At 37.1% G+C, this 15,525-nt stretch overlaps 2 protein-coding genes and 1 pseudogene across 2 annotated transcripts; 1 reads left to right on the forward strand and 2 right to left on the reverse strand.

Annotated features, from left to right (window-relative positions):
- Positions 1–3,066: 3,066 nt before the first annotated feature.
- On the reverse strand, positions 3,067–4,643 carry LOC120132233. Its single transcript, XM_039149045.1, has 4 exons — positions 4,506–4,643; positions 3,966–4,036; positions 3,515–3,878; positions 3,067–3,432 (listed from the first exon to the last, which is right to left on the reverse strand). Exons 1-4 carry the CDS (start codon positions 4,584–4,586, stop codon positions 3,238–3,240), a joined length of 711 nt encoding a protein of 236 aa, XP_039004976.1. The 5' UTR covers positions 4,587–4,643; the 3' UTR covers positions 3,067–3,237.
- A 3,194-nt stretch (positions 4,644–7,837) lies between these two features.
- Positions 7,838–10,594, forward strand: LOC120132231 (1-acyl-sn-glycerol-3-phosphate acyltransferase BAT2, chloroplastic-like). Its single transcript, XM_039149044.1, is given in 8 exon segments — positions 7,838–7,897; positions 8,229–8,300; positions 8,699–8,763; positions 8,863–9,012; positions 9,015–9,268; positions 9,448–9,549; positions 9,674–9,971; positions 10,251–10,594. Coding segments are annotated over 6 exon segments (795 nt in total). The 5' UTR covers positions 7,838–7,897; positions 8,229–8,292; the 3' UTR covers positions 9,890–9,971; positions 10,251–10,594.
- A 1,706-nt stretch (positions 10,595–12,300) lies between these two features.
- On the reverse strand, positions 12,301–15,401 carry LOC120132223 (annotated as a pseudogene).
- Positions 15,402–15,525: the final 124 nt, after the last annotated feature.

Raw genomic sequence — 15,525 nt, forward strand, 5'->3', positions numbered from 1 at the left:
GATACTAAACGCGTTAAGTTTTTAACGGCGGACTACTAAAATAAAATGAAAACTAAACATTATGTATCATTTTGAAAAAATTGAAAATTTAGGTACTAAAACGGATCAAAATTGATAGTTTAGATACTAAATGGATAATTTACCATATTTTTAGGATAAATTACAAATTTTATCACTGAACTTTACTCTCCCCCTATTTTGCTCATTGAACTTTAAAAATTTTCAATTTCCTCACTAAACTTAATACATTGGGGTTTTTGTCACTGAACTTTACTCTCTCTTATTTTGGTCACTCTGCCATTAAATAGTTAACGGTGTTAGAAACGCCATTTTTAAAAAACAAAATTTTCAACAAAATGATGTCGTTTTGCATATATATATATAACAACTTATTTTAACATCATTAACTATTTAACTGCTAAGTCGCAAAAAAACCTAATGTATTAAGTTCAATGAGAAAATTGAAAAGCTTTAAAATACAATAAATGAAATAAGAGAAAAAGTAAAGTTCAATTACCAAATTTATAATTTACCCTTTTAAAATAAAGATGATGCTTATTATTGAATCGATACGTAAGTCTCCTGTTAACCCATAAGAATTAAAACCCAAAATAAAAGGAGTTTCTTTGTTTCCTGCATCATAATTATCAGCTATTTAACAATGAACATTCAATCACTCTAATACAATTATCGATGTTCGAATTCATTACTTTTAAAAACAACAATAATTATTTCAATCATTGAGATAAATTAATTAGTGCATTGACCGATTGATTTGAAGAGAATAAACAAAGCTTTTTGTATTCGTGGTAAAACATGTTTTAAACATGTACGGCGTTATGGCGGCTTTAAATGAGCTTTAATGGTCGATGGAAGGCAGCATCCATGCGTCCAAGGGGTACTATTGTGGCATAACAATACAACAACAACAACAAAACCCAATTCCCATATGTATGGGGTAAGGGGGAGGTAGGGTAGTAGGCTACCCCCAACGCCAGGTTGAGAGTAGCTTCCGTGGAAGACCTCCGGCAGTCAGAAAATTAAAAATTTAGATAAAATGCAATGCATGTATAAATAAATACATAAATACATAGCTAAAACAGTATTCATATGCAGTCATTAAAATCATATGTGCGTCTGTAACGGGAAATTAATCCCTGCATAAATATCCCTGCGAAAGAATCTCTGCATATAGACAGAAACATAAGATCCGGCTAAATTTAAAAGAGGAAACATGAAGAGAATGATACACAGAAGTCAACGTTAGCAAGCCCAGTTCTAATCCTTCATAAATACCAATAACAGAAACGTATAAAAAGTATAAGTCATGGAAAATACTACAAAGACATTAAAAGAAGACAGAAATGATACACCCTATAGATGTGACCCACACTACTCGACTACCCTAGTCTTTAGCCTCCATATTTTCCTATCAGAGGTCATGTCTTCGGTAAGGGCTAAATCCCTCAAATCAGATCTCAAGCAGTCTTCCCACTTTCGCCTTGGTCGTCCTTTCCTTCTGGCACCGTCGACTGTAATCGACTCTACCCTCCTTACCGCATCCGACGGTAGTCGCCTAAGGACATGCCCAAACCACCGTAGTCTTCCCTCCCTCAATTTTTCGGAAACAGACACCACCCCCAAGGACATCCTAATAGCAGAGTTTGTCGTCATATCCCTCAGAGTCCTACCACATGTCCATCGAAGCATTCTCATTTCTGCGGCCTCAATCCTCCTTACGTGATCCTTCTTGTTGCCCAACATTCTGATCCATACAACAGCGCTGGTCTTATTGCCATTCTATAAAATTTTCCCTTAAGTTTTAGAGGGACCTTCTTGTCACACAGAACTCCAGTAGCGGCCTCCACTTTAGCCATCCGCCTTTATACGGTGTGTAACGTCATCATCTACACCCCCATCTTTATGTATCATAGACCCTAGGTACTTGAAACAATCCTTTGAGGGGAGAACGTGTCCTTCTATGCTACTTCTACATCTTCATCGTTTTGGTTCCCATTGAAGTTTGAACATAAATACTCTGTCTTTTCAATATTGATCCTTAAACCTTTTTCTTCCAAAGCAGTCTTCCAGGTAGCCAGTCTACTATTCAACTCATATTTTGTTTCAGCAACTAAGACAATGTCGTCAGCGAAAAGCATACACCATGGTACACCGTCTGGTGTCGCACAATAGATGTCGTCCATAATCAAGGCGAAGATGTAAGGCTAAGAGCCGACCCCTGGTGGAGTCCGATTTCAACCGGGAATGCCTCGGTGTCGCCAACTGTAGTCCTGACGTAAGTAGTAGATCTATAATACATATCACGAATCGCCCGGATATAAGCAGTTGGGATCCGTCTCGTTTCCAAAGTCTTCCAGATCGTATCGCGGGGAACACTATCATAAGCCTTCTCAAGGTCAATGAACGCCATGTGAAGATCTCTAGACTTTTCCCTATATTTCTCCATAAGCCGTCGAAGTAGATGAATCGCCTCCGTGGTAGACCTGCCTGGCATAAAGCCAAATTGGTTTTCCGAAACCCTAGTAACTTGTCTCAACCTAGCCTCTATCACCCTTTCCCATAGCTTCATGGTATGGCTGAGGAGTTTAATACCTCTGTAGTTACCACAACGTTGGGGATCTCCTTTAATTTTATAGATTGGTATCACCGTAGACTCTCTCCACTCCTCTGGCATCTTGGCAGTCTCTAAAATAATATTAAAGATGTTGGTCAACCACTTAACTCCCTCTTCTCCTAACATCCAAGCTCCCATCTTTCGTGACATTTGAACTAACATCACCACACACGTCTGCCGTTTCCATTTGCTTCGGGACCCATACACACCCTCTGGACTTTCTGATCAAAAGTGAACTTCACGCCTACCCCGTTTTATGTGCAAATGTAACTTAAAATTTGGAACCTTTCAACAATCATTTACATCCCCAAATCATAGCACGGTACAAATCTTGCCTCTCGATTACTCCGACGGATGACGAGCAGTATCCACGAGGCATGATGCAATAAACTATGTCTTCAGTGAGAATATATCTAATCCCGGTGTAGCAATTTCGACATTTATCTTTATAATTCCAATAGATGCAAACCGTATTTTCTTTACATCAGGAATAATGAAGGCGGCAAGAACATAGAGCAATTAAAAAACGGGAGGTAGGCAAGCTAAACTCACAAGTGTTCCAATCCCCTCAAACTCAGTAAGGCACTTCTACTACAAGACACTTAAACCCTCAATGCCACCTGATCTTGCCATGAGATCTTTCTTTTCCCAGTTCTATTTGGCCCGTCTCCAGTGTTCCTGCGGGCTGATATTTTAACTTCATTGCGTTGCTCGTCGCTTCCTACTCTGATTGAACTCCTCTTAAAATCATCTGTTCCAACTGAACTAGTTTGTGCCTGTAGTTCTTCCTCCTCTCTCTGAACCGAAGGAGGGTTTCGAGATATTAGCTCATGATAAAAGATTATATAGAAGCAAATTTTTATGACAACAATAGATTACCGAAATCTGGTTTAAGTCGAAAACCGGTTTCACGCTTCGAGCAGTGGCCTCTTTTCTGCTATGAAGTCTTTCCTTTTGGTTTAAGTGGAGAACTGATGAAGAACTTCGCAAAGTAGGTTCCTCCTTTCCACTAAACACTTTCTGTTGCATCTGGTTTAAGTCAAACATAAGAGAAGGATTAGTGAAACACGTTCCTTTCACACTATTAGTCTTTCCCTTAAGGTTCGAATCAAAGCCCGTTGCTCGGCCTATCGAAGTACCCTTCCCGGTTGATTTCTTTGCCTTCACATTCGATTTACTTTTGATCACTGGGGTGTTTGATGATTGGTTTTGCATCAAGAACTTGCGCCTCCGTCTCAAGAACCTAACAACAAAAAAGTTTAACCCTATCAATAATTGTGATCCTAAAACTATGCAAATTATACGAATTCATGGTGGAACAACATCATACTCGACTTCAGCCAACAGGGTCGATCTTCGCTCTTTCTTCGTCTGCAAATTCTTTCGCATGGACTCCGTTTCCTGCAGGAACACAAAGCACCTAAACATTAGTTGGGAATATAGGTTATGGCAAGTAGCCTTCAATGTAATGCTCCTGTTTTGTAGTTTGTGAGAAGACATGATAGTTTCTTAACCATTGATCGTTTCTGTATAGAAGAACATTGCACAGAATCACCGTGATCAATCAAACCTGTGGAAGCTTACTGGATTGAAAGACTAAAAGAGAGGCTATTTTAATTCATTTTCAGGTAGAAAAGTACTAAGGCCAAACATAAGATCCAAACCTAGTTCGTATGAGGCATGATCATCATAAATTCGAGACCAATACATACGATTCAAACAAAGGAGTCATCTTCTTGTTATCAATCAAAAGATTGAAGACAAATAGCAGAGATCAAGAGAACCCAGAGGCTTATAAACGCCTCCGGGATCTAATAAAAATCTGACTGAAAGTTACCCAAAATCTAAACAATGCACGAAAAGTCATTACCTTGTGCAAGTCTTCATACAAATCATATGGAGAATACTCCATAACAGGAGCAGCAACACCAAACCCTTTCGTCTTCTTCATGTTTCAGATCAAAAAAAGAAACCAAAAGGCCAAAACAAGGGAACACAGAGGAAGAGAAGGAAGAAATGATAAATATAGAGGAGGCAAGAGGAAGGTTCTCGTCTCCCTGTTTTCACTGTGAACACTCTAACCGAAACAAAGGAAACCCGAAGAAGCCCACATAAGTCGGTGAAAAAAATTGTTTCTTTTGAGAGTTTGAGAGGAATAGATGAAGATGGGATCTTTGGGGGTGAGAATACAGAAGGGTATTTCCGGTAAACAGAGAGAGAGAGAGAGAGAGAGAGACAGAGAGTTTGATTGGAGGACATTTTGATTGTCTTTGCTTTCCCTTTTGTTTTTCCTTTGTAACATAAATTTTGGTCCAGCTGGGCCATTGAAGAAGAAAGGGAGTCTTCCAAGTTTTTCCTCAAATTTGTTTATTTTTCTAGAGAGAGAGGGAGATATAGCTCTTTGGCCTTACCAGAATTTATAAATTCCCAAAGCTCATCTCTTTGAAACAAGCCCAAATTTGGTTTCAACTTTCCAGCTAACCCGTATGAATGGATAAGCTCGTGTGATCAGTTTTTCCTGCAATTCGACTCCCCCAAGTTAATAAGAACAAATTGGTCATCGAACATTGATAATTTTATCTTCTGATTTAAACGATGAGTCGTAATTGATGAGATAACGATAGTTGGTCCACGTCCACGTCCACATATCTGTCCACCAAACCTAAGCCTACCCGCTACCCCTGGATTCGGGATACCACCCTTTTCTTCTTAGCCATCAAAACAAGCGGGGCTTCCATGCTTCTTTAAATGCTGGAAAGAATAAACCAACAAAAAAGTTGATGACTTTGAATCCCTACACTATATCCTTTTGCTTCTCCAAGTCCAAGGTAGTTTAGTTGACATTGAGGACTTTCAATCCATAAATGTGAAGTCGTCAATTAGATTCCCTGTTTTCATGGAAATGAAAGAGGGTATCTTGGTTAAACAGGGTCCATATATATATGGAAAATAGGGAAAACCATGGGCTTGAGGGTATCTTAAATATTTGCTTTGCTGGACGCCTCAGGCTTTTGACAATGGCGTCTTTGACAACTTTGGTTTCGTATTTGGCTTGTTATAGTTACTAAATTTTAAGCATTGATTCGTTTACCTAATTAAATTTTTAATTTTAATTAATTTTAACACTAATATTTATTTTTAAGTACAATTATGCCAGCAACAGCCCAAGATGTCTTCGTTGTTGATACAAAGAATGTTTTTCGTGAGATTTAAATTGAAGAGCTAATGGCAAACGATAAACCACCAAGCCAACTTAAAATGTTATTATAATTTCAACAAAACTAAAATATATGTTAAATATTTGTTTGAATTAATATTATTTATTATTTATTATTTTTATTTTTATTTTTGTATTGTTTTATAATATATACGATTCATAATAAAAATAATATTTTTTTTCAAAAAATCCTTAAAATTTTTTAAATTCTCAATTCTTCCCTAAACCCAAAGCCCTAATTATCAAATTCCTAATTTCACCCATTGTCACTGTTGATCAATGGCCACGCCTATCACTTTCGTTGTCGGACCTTTATCACGAATTGCCCCACTATGTTTGTCGTTGAAAATTGATGAACGGTGTGCTAATAGATCGCCAAACGTCGAATATGGAATGTTTTAATCGAACCATGAACGACGACTGATCGATGAGCAAATGGTGAATGACATGCACGATGAGAGGAGGAGACTTCAACGCAACGACAATGTTGTGCTATCAACGATGAAAACGAGTGAATTTGGGGATTACAATTTAGAATTCAGGGGTTTTGGGAGTTTTGGAATTTTTAGAGATCCAAAAAAATTTGGTGATTTCATGGTGTTTTTTAAAAAATTACTTTTTAATTATAAATCATATACATATATAGATATATTAATATTATTTATATAATAATATAAATAATATTTTTTACTATATATTAATATTGTTTATAATATAAATATATAATAAATAATATTTTAATTTTAGAATATAAATTATAGATAATCCAAGTTATATGTTATGTATATTATATTTATAAGATTATATAAAAAATTTAAGTTGACATAGTGGTTAAGTTTTAGTTTATGTTTCTACAGGTTTAGCTTAGGCCATTAACGAGGGAGTAGCATAATTACACCTAAAAGTAAATGTTAGCGATAAAATTAGTAAAATAAAAAGTTTGATTTTATAAAAAATCAATACTTAAAAGTTTGAGAGTATATAATGTAATTTATCCCTATTATTATTATTTGGTTACTCTAAGGTTGCACACTTGGCAAGAGTGAGTGAGTCTCCTAATGAAATTTTTTTCAATACATAAAGATTCAAACCTAAGACTTTACTTAAGTGATATCACGCTATTTACCACTTAAATCATACCTATGTTGGTATTATTATTATTGTTATTACTATATGATTCGTTTTCTTTTCTCGGCAGATTTTCCGCGAAAATCCATCTGGGTTTTTATTTACCTAGCATATGCTTGATGGAGTATGTACTCTAGCATTTTATGATCTCGTCCTTTTTCTTGTGTACTTTTTTTTTCTAATATTTATATTTTAATACATAAAATTTTAGTTTTTTTAAAATTATATCTAATATTTAGTTTTTATTTTATTTTAGTATCTCGTCGTTAAAAACTTAATATATTTAGTAAATAAACTATAAATTTTGGTCTGTTTTAATACCTAAATTTTTATAAAAAATTAAAACTTAATGTTAAATTTTGAACGGAATACTAAAATGAAAAAAAATTAAACTTTAAACGTGATTTTGAAAAAACTGAAGGTTTAAATACTAAAATATATTAAAACTAATAGTTTTGATACTAAATGCATAATTAACCCTAATAATTCAGTGACTAATAAGAGAAATTTACCCTAAAAAAAGTATAGTCAAGGTGTGAGCCGAGAAAGGAACGGCCCCCCTAACAAGTCCAGACAATTGTTAATACATTTTTCCGCCGAGAAAAACTGAGGCAAAGGAATAAAATAATGAAAACTGGAGGTTTCAGTAGACCTTGAAATTAGCTAGCTATCTATCTATCTATCAAATTCAACGATTTATTTCTCATCAACCCGCATCTTCCGGTCTTTTCAGTTCCTTTTTCGCACTCATCATGGAGCTCTCTTCCCTTTCACCTCTCCCTCTCCGTAAGATACGCAATTCTGTACTTTCCCATATACGTATTTGTATTCTTTGTGTGTATTCATCTCTCTCCCCCACCCCCTATTTTCCAGGTTACCCAAAGCCCAGTAGTTCCTTTATGCTGCCTATCTTCCCGGTAAGTTTCTGTTTGGCCGCCTGTTTGATTCCGTACAAAGAGGGAAAAACTGATTGTATTGAGTAAAGTTTTGAGTGTACTCTTCGGCTTCGTAATCGGGGGAAAACAAGCTTATTCACCGATTTTTCAGCTTTTCTTGATTTGTTTGATCTTTCTCTGTTTGGAATGTTTTAATCAATTTTGTATCTTTAAAAGAACATATTTCTACTGTGTTTCAGGTGGATGATATAATTTTAGAGAATTTTGAGATTGTTTTTCACTTGTTCTTCTTTTCCTTTATATGCCTTTATGATTTGCTTTATGACAGTGTTGTAATATATGTCTAATGCAGCTTTCTGATCGTAAATGTGCTTATTTGGCTACTCTGCGTGTAAACGGGCAACTTTGAGAAATTCATGCAACCGTAAGTTAATTTTACTAAGACCATGTTCTTTATGTTTGATGCTGTAAACATGTGACTGTAAAATTTCTTCAAAGTGAGTGATTATTAATACATTCGGGGATCTTTTAAAATATACTAATGGATTCTTTTATTGGGATTTATTGTTCTTGTACTCCAGTAGAAATGGTTATTTTGGTGGTGGATGCTAAGTTAGGGTTTGGTATTTCTTTGTGTATATGTGTGTTCTTTCTTTACGGAGGTTACATTATTAGCTTTCTCCTTTATTTTGGCAGCAGCTCAAAATAAATTTTGCATATTTCAAGGCTGCATGATGGCGAACCTCGGTGTTGTTTTAGTCCAAATGAGGGTTTAAATAGATATTCCATCAGTAAACTATGTAACCTGAACAAATTATCCAGACGTGTTGTGGCGAAATCTGAACTTACTGGGGCTGGGATGCCTGAAGATTCCTATTCTTTATCAGGTTTTTATGGAAAGCTACTCAGTCATTGAACTATTTTGCTTTTCGTTTTTTAGATCATGCCCCTCGTAGTTTTATGTTTCATCAAATTTTAAAATGCAGAAGTTAAACTATCTTCAAAAGTTAGAGGAGTATGCTTCTATGTTGTCACAGCTATTGCGGCCATTTCACTGATTGGGTTTATGATAGTGGCACACCCCTTTGTGCTATTGTTCAATCGCTATAGAAGAAAAGCTCAGCATTTTATTGCCAAGCTTGGGCTTCAGCTACCGTTGCTCCATTTTTCAAAATTGAGTATGAAGGATTGGAGAATTTGCCTTCACATGATGCTCCTGCGGTATATGTTTCCAACCATCAGAGTTTTTTAGATATCTACACGCTTCTAACTCTTGGAAGAAGCTACAAGTTTATCAGCAAGACGGGGGTATTTCTTTTTCCCATTATTGGGTGGGCCATGTCTATGATGGGTACAATTCCGTTAAAGCGCATGGACAGCCGAAGCCAGTTGGTATTCCTTTTTTGCCTTTGCTGTTATCATTATTTGGATCGCAATATGAGCTCAATTTATTTAGTTTGTCTGCTTTAGATGGCAATTTGGGATTAATCTATTGTAATATTATCTTTTAGCTTTGCAGGCTTGGTTTATTTTTTCTGTAGTACGGGTTTGAATTCTATTGCTGCTTGTAGGAGTGTCTTAAGAGATGTATGGATCTCATAAGGAATGGTGCCTCTGTCTTTTTCTTCCCGGAAGGCACGCGGAGTAAGGAGGGGAAGTTGGGTGATTTCAAGGTGGGATCTTCCTAGAATTATATTGTTAGCTTGGCCGATTAAGTCACTATGGAAAATCAGGAGGATTTTAAAATGCAACTATCTATTCAAGAGCTCATCGTTTTTTCTTGGTTGTAATTGGCAGAAAGGTGCATTCAGTGTTGCAGCAAAAACCGGGGCGCCCGTCATTCCTATAACCTTAATTGGCACAGGCCGAATCATGCCTGCAGGAATGGAGGGTGTTGTAAATTCAGGATCTGTGAAAGTTATTATTCATAAACCCATTGAAGAAACTGATCCAGAAATATTACGCCAAGTAGCTAGAAACACAATTTTAGATACGCTAAAGCGTCGAGGCTGAGAAAGTGGCCACTATGACACCTGTTTGATTTTTTGGCTCTCTTAATCCTTTATTTCTGACTTGAGGAACATAATAGGAAGGTACAGAATGTCACCCTTATGATCACTGTGCTTGTGTTTGGAAAAAAAATGAATAAGGCGTGCTTATGCAGTCTTTTTCTTCCGCCTCTCTCGTTATAGACTCATGTTTTCTTCGGAAAACAAGTGACGTCTCGTTATAGGACATCTCATTGCTGTTGAATATGGATCAAGGTTGTACTTTCAGGAGTTAGTGATGAGATTAATGAAACATGTTGGACATCAGAATGCTGTTTCTTTTCTTGAAGTATGATTTCTTCTTCGTTGACCCATCTTTCTGCAGGTTTTATAATTCCGAACTAGCACTGTTCTGTAATATGTGATCTACTACTGCCTTTAGTCACTTCCATTTTGCACGTGACAGATTCAGAGGGATCTCGTGTTCGAGGCGGATGATCATATGCAATCTCAACGGTAACAGTTAACAATGAAGTTGGCATCAAAATGTTTTTGGTCATATCATGTATTACATTTCTAGCCATTCTATGTGGAGAGTCCAACACAAAATTTTGCCGTCCCTGGATACAACTGGTTTAGGTTGTGTATTATTTTCTCGGACAATGTTGCAGTATGAGGCAATAAAATGACGAAGATAAATGCTATGAAGAGATCATATTTTTCGTTCTTTCCCCCATATGTTTATTTGTTCGTTTATATTTTATATAATGGCATGGCGGCCGGTCGAAGATAGTGTGGTTTACAAAGTCTCGGGAAATGCAAGGCATTGCTTATTCCCTCTTGGTTGGTACTTGGCTGGCTTAATCCCTTTTGACAACGCTGATCTCTACATGCGAATATCCCGAATGTATATTAAATATTGTGATGTAAGAGCCTTTTTTCACTAGCTTAATACTACAAATTCTATTTTATTGTAAAAAAAAATTAAGGTAAAAGTATACAAATGATCTTCAACTATAAGGTATTATTTTGTTGAGTTTTCACTATTAAGATGTTTTGTTGAGTCCTTTAATTATTAAAAATTTAAAAATGGTTTTAAACTATTTATGTGTTTTAAACTCGTATTTATTCATTAAAAAGTATATAAACTGCTCACTTATTTTTCGTTTTAATCTCAGTTTAAATGATCGTCAATCTTTTAACGGGAAAAGATAAGTTTAAAATGTATGAATAGTCGACACTACAGTTTTGTACAGCTTACATTGCTCCATCATCTCGAGTTTTCGGACGAGGTGAACTTGAGATAGATCCTGCACAAATAGCCAAACGATACTTGCAGCGATATTTCATCGTTGATTTTTCTTGTTGCTCCAGTACCACAGGTTGTAAAAGTTTTTTTCCCCCTAGTATTCAATTGCTGATGGCTGTAAATTTTCCCTTGTTCAAATGCATCTAGCTCTCCTTTTATTTCAATATCTTCTTCCCCCCCCCTCCCCCCCCTCATTCTCATGTATCCTTGTTTAGTCATATTTCTTTATGAGCTCTGTGGGTGATAAATACGTCTAATGGTGTAGGGTTGTTTGTTCTTCTTGCTTTACCCAGTTATTATGTGCTTTGAGCATATTAACTTTCTTTGTATACATGCTTTAGCTCTCTCTCATTGATATCATCTTTACTGCGTGTAAACCTATCGTTTAAAGTGTGAAATAAGTGAGCAGTTTTTTTTGCATGGAATAGATATGCTGTGATTTTATTTTTTATTATCTACAGAACAAATAATGTCAATGAGCTATCACTGTTGCATGCAACCCTAGGTTGCAACTTGGCAGGTCAGAAAAATCCATAGCCCTCTCACTATTTTTGTTCATAATTGCAAATTGTTGTTTGCCGATTTCTTCAAAGTTCAAATGGTTCGGATGTGCTAGCAACAAAACAGGCCTTGTTTTCGATACTACTTGCGTTATTTGGACTCATCCTCTTTTCACTACTGGTCGGAAACATGCAGGTGAATTTTGGACTTCATCACGTGCTTTATCTAACCAAGGACATACTTAAGTGAAACTCTTGAAGCACCTCATTGACTGATCCAATGGTCTTCTGGAATCGTTGTTGATTTCGATGTTGTAAACAGACCTATCTTCAATCTCTTACCATTCGGCCAGAAGAAATGAGGATCGAGAGGCGTGACTCCGAACAGTGAATGCATCATCGGATGCTTCCCTGGGACCTTAGGGAACGGGTTAGACGGTATGACCGATATAAGTGGTTGGAGGCACATGGTGTTGACGAAGAAAATTTGGTTCAGAGCCTTCCAAAGGATCCGAGTAGACATATCATGAGGCACCTCTGTCTGAAGAAGCAACAGCAGAAGTGGTTGTCTGAATCTTGAATACATCGGGAAAAAAATAGCATACACAGTTCGAATACATGAAATGATAATTTCTTTCATTTTCAAGGACTGAAATTTTCAGTTTCTTGACAGAACGGCAGGTACAAACAAAGCACTATTATGTTTGTGAATACATGGATTCAAAACTGAACCCAAACAGCAAGTCACGGATGTCCTGCACTTCTGATTCTGTATCGGGTAATTTAGACATCGTTGTAACGAAACAAACTAGACTTTCCTCGAGCTGCAATATCAGATCAATCAATCTTCACTGATGTGTAGATGAGCGTTGTGAACCAGAAGCAAGCATAGAAGCCAATTGTACCAGTGAGCACGAAGAATGCGTAAGATACTATCAGCATATACACGAAGTATAAGACCTCAGATACTGGCTTTGTGATATCGAGCTTCGTAAAGAAGTAGAATGCAGCATAGAGGAATAGGTAAAGTGCCGAAGAACCCGAAGTCAAATACGACCTCCACCACCATAGATAATCCTCACTGCATAGCTGGAAGTAGCAGAGTACTACTGTGATCTCGGCACATGAAGACGATGAAGAGGAAGCCAAATATGTAATAGAACTGATGCAACCATATTGAAGTGAGGATGAAAAAAAGCTCGATAAAAACAGCCCTGAACGGAAGTATGCCCCCAATTAGGATGGAGAAGGCTGAGTTCATGTACCAAGCCTGATCTGGAATTTGCCTTGGGATCTTATTTGTTTTCACCGGATCCTCGATCGCTGGCTTCTTAAAACCAAAATAACTACCCACATAAACAAGCGGGACCGAGATGCCGAACCACAACAATACCAATGCAAACATGGTTCCAAATGGCACTGCCCCGGAAGATTTCTGGCCCCATATTAGAGCATTCAAGACAAAGAAAATGGAAACCACAGTTGCAGGGAACATAAATGCTGTTTTGAGTGTAACTTTCTTCCATTCTGTTCCCTTGAACAGCTTATAAAGCTGAGCCGAGGAATATCCGGCAAACAGGCCCATGAAGACCCAGAGCAGAAGCATGACGGTTATTATCCCACCTCGATTTGAAGGGGATAGGAAGCCGAGGAGAGCAAAGATCATGGTAACGATAATCATACCAAAGAATTGAACCCCAGTTCCAACATACACACAGAGTAAGTCGGAATTTGTTGGAGGCCTAAAAGCATCCCTGTGGACCAGTTTCCACCGTCTCCTCTTGTGCTTCTTCTTGGTTTTCGAGTTTGATGTACTTCGAGATATCCCGATAAAGAGTTTGTAGCATGATCATAGCCACCATCCCCGAGAGGAAGATCACAATCATCAAAGAATTAACAATGGATAACCAATGGATCTGATCATCATCCATTAGAAGATAGGTATCCCATCGGGATGCCCACTTTATATCACTTTCCTGCAAGATCACAAGAAGTAACTTGTTGAATAGAATGAAACAGCGTATGCAGCAAGGTATTCTCATTTGTAACAAAGTACACATTGCAGACCTGGAACTCAACATCATAAGTAAATATGATCTCCGTCTTTTCTTCAACCTCTTGAGGAGATTCAGAACTAGTAACTGCACGTTTCGCATGGGGATCACAGGTCGTCAGACGAGTCTTCTCGTTCCACTCACTCTCATATTCATGTTTAACACTGTATTGTGCGTTCGTCAAAATGGCTTTAAGAAAAGCAGAAAATGAAACCAGTGGTAAAAGAAAGGTAATAGAATTTAACCTGAATGGTTTGACCTCAAATCAAACAATCCTTGCAGAATCTGACAATGGATCCTTGTGATATTTGACTGTAAATATCAAGTGATTGTTTATAAAATGTTTTTCTTCCTTGCTCTGCAAGGAAACCAAAGAAGAATAGCTTTCATTATCAAATATAAAAATAATAAAAATTGTTCTAAACAGGCGGCAATCAGTTGAACACTTACCCCGGCATACTGTCCTCTGAGACCAACATGATATCCATACTGATACACTACAGCATTTTCCTGATCAGGCCTTCTTATAGGAACAACCAATGGAAGGTTATCCAAAATCCTGTCACAAACATATTATAAATATCACTTACTACTCAGAATAAATGAAAGCTACAACTAAGATATCCAGAATGAGATCCTCACATGTTAACTTGGTACTCATCGTCGATCTTCTCCTTGAACGCCTTTGCAGCTTTTTTATCAAGAATTTTACGACATACGATATTGCACATTTGCGTCTCTCATTTTAAACTGCAAACAGAATCCCTCGCTGAAAAAAACATAGTACAGCAAAGAGGATTAAGGGAGTGATTTTGGTGTCCGAACTCACCACATAAGGAGAGTTTTCGATTCGATCACCGCGAAGGACTTCCCCGAGATTCTCGGCACCGTCGACTATATGATCGGGTTGACAAAAGGGTAGGTAATAATAGGAATAAGGAAGTTGTGTTTTGGTTGAAGTCAGCTTATTCACTTTCACCAACAATGGACCCCCCTGCATAAATGGAGAGAAATGAACATTAAACAAAAGTATATTAAACCATAAGTTGGATTAAAGCAAAGAGCCCGTAGATTGGATTATTGAGCACAAAAGATTCAGATGCTTTAATCAGCATTCAAATTTCATAAATAGTCTTCAAATCTTAAGCCAAATAGACCAAAGAACTTGTGGTATTGGTAAAAAAGTTATCAGCCTAAACTTCCAAAGAATCATCATATCCAAATTCATTCAACCGAAACGGCGATTCTAGAGATCATTAAACACGGATCTAAATGAAACCCAACAATAGATTGGAAAATTCAAGTCAACCCAAGGATCCAAAACACATGATAATGCATGCATTAACATACATGCATGGCCCATGCATGCATGTGATGAAACTGACCTTTTGGAAATCTTCAGGGGCAACACCAGGGAGGTATAAACAATGGGCTCGAACGAAGAAAAGAGCAAACAAAAAGAAGATCCATGCAACTTCAAACCTATGACCCGCCATGTTTCGATCCGTTTGCCCGAATTTCCACTCTCCAGAGGAATCAAAAAAAAAACTTGCCGAGTTGAAATTTCTTGTTTGTGAAGGAAGAAATGAAGAGACAGTGAGACACAAAAGAGAAGAAAAAAGGGTGGTTGTTTAGTAAACACGAGAGATGAATCCCTGGGGAGAAAACCCTGAAACTATACGTTTATAGAGAGGACCCTCACCAACCGTTGGCTTTAAATTCTCTCGATTGGCCTTATCAGGTGACCTTGACTCGTTGGACAGTTAAGTTAAAATTTCTTTCTTCGTTGTTATTTGCT

The sequence above is a fragment of the Hibiscus syriacus genome, unplaced genomic scaffold (genome assembly GCF_006381635.1).
Source record: "Hibiscus syriacus cultivar Baekdansim isolate YM2019G1 unplaced genomic scaffold, ASM638163v2 tig00110557_pilon, whole genome shotgun sequence".
Lineage (NCBI taxonomy): Eukaryota > Viridiplantae > Streptophyta > Magnoliopsida > Malvales > Malvaceae > Hibiscus > Hibiscus syriacus.